Below are 6,336 nucleotides of genomic sequence, written 5' to 3'. Positions count from 1 at the left end.
GTAGCAAAAGCCTCTCTAACTGCACAAACATGGCGAGTGGCTCCTGAATCAAACCACCACAGTTTAGGATTTCCCACCAAGTTACATTCAGAAAGCATGGCACACAAGTTATCAACATCATCATGGTTTACTACCATGTTTGCTTGACCTCTTTTCTTGTCTTTCTTCGGAGCACGACACTCCGTAGACTTGTGTCCAGTTTTTCCACAGTTATAGCAGTTTTCACTGAACCGCTTCTTGCTTGGGTTGTATTTTGGACCAAAAGCCTTCTTCCTCTTTTTGTTAGCTTCAACAATATTTGCTCCCATTATTGTTGAATTTCCACGGCCTCTCCTTTCAGCAGCTTTATTGTCCTCTTCGATTCTCAACCGAACAATGAGATCTTCAAGGGACATTTTCTTTCGTTTGTGTTTCAAGATTTGCTATCTACCCAATTCCTGGACTTGGGTAATCAATTAATCAATCAATCGATCATTTGACCAAATCCGAATCCGAATCCGAATCCGAAGCCGAAGCCGAAGCCGAAGCCGAAGCCGAAGCCGAAGCCGAAGCCGAAGCCGAAGCCGAGCCGAGCGAGCGACGACGACGACGGCGCGAGGCTTGCTTTCTTCTTAACTCTTTAAGAGCTACAAGAAGAGCAATTATATATATACCCACCAAAAATGTCTTCCTCTTCCAATATGGGACAATGTCTCATTATCAAGAGGGAGAAACCTAAAATTTTACTCAAAATTTCATTTTCCCTCCATTTCCCATTCACCCTCATTTTAAGAATATTTCATCTTAAAAACAAAACCTCAACAGAAACATCGACCAGCTAAAAAATTCATTTATGTGTCAACACTTCACTATAAAAACCAAACTTTTTCGAAACCATTTTTTATGTTATGTTATAATATATGTCCTCTATAACAACACTTTGATATAACATTTAAAAATATTCGGAACAAACGAGACTGTTATAGAGAGGTTTGACTGTACCGCTAAGTTGTATCGCTAAGTGTTAATCCGTAAATTTAGGCCCAGTTAAGTGTTTCCTTTTCTTCAAAAAAAAGTTTGAAAAATATGTTTGTCCATGAAATTTAGTAATTTTGAAATTTTTTTGAAAGAGTTTTTCAAAAAACCAAAAAGTATTTTTTACCACTTTTTAACTTCAAATACTATTTTATTTCAAAAATTACAATTTTTATGTCCAAATGCCTGCTTAGAACCCCCAAACACACACATAAAAATCCAATTCACTTGTTTAATTGGTTGTTTTTTGTAGTTTCTTTCTCATCAAATTCATGTCTGTCAAGTGTCAAAGAATGAGTAAGGGAAAGTTCTCCTTTTGGTTTTAAATTCCTTTTTTTTTTGTAAGGAAGCATCCGAAATTACATAAATGTGGGGTCTGCATCATAATTTTGAATGATTATAGCGGCCAATCTGGCAAGTACTAACTATCTACGCTACCAAAAAAGAATTATTTTTTAAAAGATCAATAAAAAGAAATTGGTGGGCCCTATACCTATTTTTACCCTATTGCTTTGTTGGTTTTCATTTGGGGTGGGGGAGGGGCTGTTGCGGAATACTTCTTCAAATCTACACCCATCTTCTTGGAAAGTAAATTGAATAATGCAGAATACATTAACCATGCAAGTATATTTATAATCAATATAAACTTAACTCTTATTTATCTTGTCAATAATTTGAAAGACTCATAAGAGAAAATTGTCGTTTTTTGGTTTTGCATTCTATTTTACATTTTTCACTATTAACAAAAAATATAGTTCTAAAATTACAACAGTGCTATTTTAAATAAAGTTTCTTAATGAAATCTATTTGTATCATTTCTACTTTACAACAACAACAACAACAACTAATCCAGTAATAATTTTACGAGTGAGGTATGGGGAGGGTAGGATATAGGATAAAAAAAATTAATAGATCTCTTCAAAGAAGTAGTACTACTAAAATTTATCAATAAGTAGCTAACACTATCTCAACTAGCCGTCAGTTACCAACAAGGTTGTAGTGAAGTGATAAATACCCCTTCGTCTTTAATCAGAAATTTCGGGTTCGAGCCCTGTGTATGGAGTCGCCTTTGTTAGGGAGCGCTTTACCCACCAACAGGGGACTCTCCGACGCGAATCCAAATTTAGTCGGGTCCTAATACAGGTATCGGACACCAGATGAGATAAAAGAAAACTCACCAGTAGTTAAGTAAACTTAAATGAAAAATAACAAGGAAATAACACTAGTAGTTAGGGGTGTTCATGGTTCGGTTTGAGTCGGTTTTCCCCTAAAAAGAAACCAAACCAAGTAAGTCAGTTTTTCAAATATTGGAACCAAACCAAACTAATTAAGTCAGTTTTTTATCAATTCGTTTTTTGTCGGTTTTTCGGGTTTTCGGTTCTTTATCGGTTTTTTCTTAAATATGAGACATACACTACCAAACGCATATTTCGGCGACTACATTTTCAACGTAACACTATCAAACTAATTGCTCTTTGAGAAATCTATCATTTAACAAGATATATTGATGATAATTGACTCAAATAGTGATCAATAATTTAAGTACTCAATTAAAAATCGATTATTTTTAACATGAAATAAATTCTTGTACTTAGCAAAAGAAAATTACCATTCAAACTAGAAGGCAAAGAATTAGATTATTATAATAGCAAAGAACTAGACTAAAAATACAAATGACTAATATGTACCATAAAATTTCAGAAACTTTATATAAAAATAAACTTTATATAAAAATATACATATATATATATATATATGTGTAATAATAAATTTATATAGCTACTTTTATAGTCGGTTTGATTCGATTTTTTCGGTTATTTTTTTATTAAAACCAAAACCAAATCAAATTTGATCGGTTTTTAAAATTTAAAACCAAAACCAAACCAAACCTAAAAAGTATCGATTTTTTTAGTCGATTTAATTCGATTTTCGGTTTGGTTTTTGTTTTTTGGAGCAGAAGAGTAAAAGTAACTCAAAAACTGAAGTACAGATCTCCGCGTAAGGAGAAGGGGGGCAGGTGGAACCCACGGACCGAAATTAATGAAAGCATTGAATTGAATAGCAATGCAAGTTGAGAAATAAAGAATAGATTGGCGTAAGACGCGCTTTTGTTTTGTTGCTTTTCTTTATTGTTCAAATTCATTTGATGCTCATGCCCCCATGTGACTTTACTTCTCTTTGCCAGCCCATCCACCGACGCCTTTCTCCATTATATTCACTTCCCACTTTCCTCTCTTTTCCTTAATTTTATCTCATTACAACTTCAACAAGAAGAAGAAGAAGCAAAGTTAGAGAAATTTCTTAGGTGTTCCAAAAATGGCAAGATTAGTTGCATTCGTTGCTCTTTGTTTACTCTTTGCTTCTTTGGCAGCTGCCACTTCCCCTTTCCTTGTTAAGGGTAAATGTTATTGTGACACTTGCCGCTGTGGCTTTGAGACCGAAGCTACCAAGTATCTCGCTGGTAAATATTAAACCCCCCTTTTCTTAATCATTCTGCATTTTTTCCCTATTCTTGGTTTGATTATTCCCACTTTCAAGATCTGTTCAAGTTTCTGTCTTTTCTGTGATTTCCTGACTTCCCATTTGCAGATCTAGTGTATAGATCTACTACCAGGTGATATTATACTCCCTCCGTTTCAATTTATCCGTGCCAAAAAGAATAAATCCTTTTTATATTTAGAAATAATTTGCTTAATGCAAGAATTTATAGCTACACAAAATATACGCCTCTCGTTTTATACCACAAGTTCAAAAGTTTCTATATTTTCTTACACTCAGTTCCCAGTTAAATATTTTCTCATAAATTGAAACGGAGGTAGTATTTATTTACTAAGAAACAGTTGAAGAAACAATAGGAAGAGTTCATGTCCTTGTGCTGTTAATCTTGTTCTAGTTAAAAATTTCTTGAGTTAATGTTTGAAGGAATGTTAATTTCTTGCCACATTAGCTTGTTTTGTAGCTATATCTATATTTCAATTGCCTATGCCTGCGCAAATTGTAGTATGTGCTTAGTTGCCTAATTTGAGCCGAATTTTTTCTATTAGAAACAGCCTCTCTACTTTCACAACGGTAGTGCAAGTGTAAGGTCTACGTACACATTATACTCTCCAGACCCTGGGATTGCACTTGTTACGCTGTTGTTTATTTGCCTAGTTGGGAACTTCAACATGTTGATGTTCCCAATCAATAGTTTAGATATTGCTACACTCAGGGGTCGTTTGATACGTGGACTAAATTATCACGGGATTATAATCTAAGAATTAATTTATACCACATGAGGGATGGGATAAAGTAATCCCACATTTGAATGGATAAGGTGGGATAAGATGAGATATCCTGGATTACGTCTGAGATTAAATTTATACCTTGTTTGATTGGAGGTATAAATTTATCCAGGATAAATTTATACCTCCAATCAAACAAGGTATAAATTTAATCCTATATCTTATCCCACCTTATACCTCATACCAAACGACTCCTTATTCCTCGTAGGTTAACTCAAGAGTTTACGAAAGAGTCTAAATGGCCCTTAATTACTCCACCCCTGTCTTAAGATTTTAGATTGATTGTTCAGATTCTTATCACACTTTTATACCAAATGCTCAAGAAAATGATCTATTTTAAATAAGCTATGGAATCGACATTCGAATTATAGTTTGATAAATTGTGCCTATGTTGGACAGGATCCAAGGTTAAAATTGAGTGCAGACACAGGGTGACCAACGAAATCACATACACAATTGATGGTGTGACCAACTCACAGGGTGAATACAACATCTTGGTAAACCGTGACTGTGGAGACGATGTTTGCGATGTTGTGCTCGTCGAGAGCTCTGATAAAAGATGTGGCAAACCCAATGGTGGCCGTGACCGTGCCCGTGTCATCCTTACCCGCAACAATGGCATGTCCTCTGATGTCCGTTACGCCAACAACATGGGTTTCCTCTCTGATGCGCCTCTTAAATCCTGCACTCAGATCCTCCAGCAATACCAATTGACCGAGGACCAATATTGAAGGAACATCAACAAATGACTTCTTACTATGAATCTTTTGTTTGATGTTTAGAGCTTATTTATTCTTATGATGTTGATGATGATGCTTTAGGCATCAAACTTCATACTTATATCTTTGTTATTGTATCTGGATGTTCAACTTCTAAGTGTTATGTTGTTTTTTAGTCTTTGAGTTAAATTTTAATGGCTCATTAAAATTGTTACTACATGATCTTACACTTCAAGTTAGTTTTAAATTAAGGATTAAAATTGTTGCTTCTGATCTCTCCAATAATTGTTTTTTCCAGTGAAATCTTTGCCCCACAGATCATTTCCATTCACATCCTTCCTGTTGAAGTGCCTATAGTGGACGTGGGTCAAGGGGGAAAAAGCCTTGATTGGTGTCATTCTAGGGAGTGGGAGTGTTTGTGAGTTAAAACTTATCTGCATCTATACTAATCCTATGAATGTACAATACATGTTTTTACATACATTCTTATTATTAAACTACAGTCAATTAATATACATTCTTGCATTAATATATAATTTTACCATGGTAAATTCCTCAGATTTTACTTGTTTGTGCCTTACTAACATATTACCTTGTAAGAACCCTAAAGGGCATAATGATATCTGGTTCCATAAGTTACATGATATTACTTGTGGAATTCATATTGGTATCAAGGATAACTTGCAATAAGAAGCAAAGAAGCAAAGTAGTAAGGAAAAAGGAAAAATAGAGCTGAACTCTCTACCACGACTAAATTTTCAACCATTTTGAGCTGAGATGAAGAGTTTGAGTTACATTAAACACCTTGTCTTGGTCTTAAAACCTGTAAAATTAAGAGGGGCATATATATCTTGCTTATTGTCCTAATTGCTTTCGCCTTACTAGCGTACAATCTGCTTCATAATACGGGCGCCAAGAGTTTATATACCAATTAAATGAATACATGACACATCTTCATCTACACTCTATCATTTTACCATAGTTAATATTCTTATCGTAATTTATGATTTGTCCATAGTAAATTAAGATGATCATGTGTAAACATAGGATGCGGGTAAGTTTTTATCTCTCTTTGGAAGATGGTACGTAGCTTTAGCACCAACTGGCACCAAGAATTTTGGTCTATCATTTTCAGTTCCTAAAGGATGCTATAAATTTAATCAACAAGTAATATTTGTGCCAAAAAGCAAAACATGGTGCTAACTTTAAAATGTAACAAAATGACGACACCATTGGGACTATGGTAGGATTACTAAATAGAAATATTTAATGGAAGAAAGATTATGGAATTATCATAAGGGATCTTTATATAAATAGTC

At 34.4% G+C, this 6,336-nt stretch overlaps 1 protein-coding gene across 1 annotated transcript; it reads left to right on the top strand.

Moving 5' to 3' along the window:
* The first annotated feature begins 3,092 nt into the window (after nt 1-3,092).
* LOC107764102 (pollen-specific protein C13) lies at nt 3,093-5,192 on the top strand. Its single transcript, XM_016582630.2, has 2 exons — nt 3,093-3,475; nt 4,698-5,192. Exons 1-2 carry the CDS (start codon nt 3,331-3,333, stop codon nt 5,027-5,029), a joined length of 477 nt encoding a protein of 158 aa, XP_016438116.1. The 5' UTR covers nt 3,093-3,330; the 3' UTR covers nt 5,030-5,192.
* The last annotated feature ends 1,144 nt before the right edge of the window (nt 5,193-6,336 follow it).

The sequence above is a fragment of the Nicotiana tabacum genome, chromosome 13 (assembly GCF_000715075.1).
Source record: "Nicotiana tabacum cultivar K326 chromosome 13, ASM71507v2, whole genome shotgun sequence".
NCBI classification, from domain to species: Eukaryota; Viridiplantae; Streptophyta; class Magnoliopsida; order Solanales; family Solanaceae; genus Nicotiana; species Nicotiana tabacum.
The sequence above is the reverse complement of the archived record's forward strand: the minus strand, read 5'-3'. Positions and strand labels throughout refer to the sequence as shown.

Excerpts from the sequence above, each read along its gene's own strand:
- LOC107764102 (XM_016582630.2), top strand. The coding sequence starts at position 3,331 with ATGGCAAGATTAGTTGCATTCGTTGCTCTTTGTTTACTCTTTGCTTCT. Across the intron at positions 3,476-4,697 it reads AGCTACCAAGTATCTCGCTG|GATCCAAGGTTAAAATTGAG; the intron begins GTAAATATTAAA and ends TATGTTGGACAG.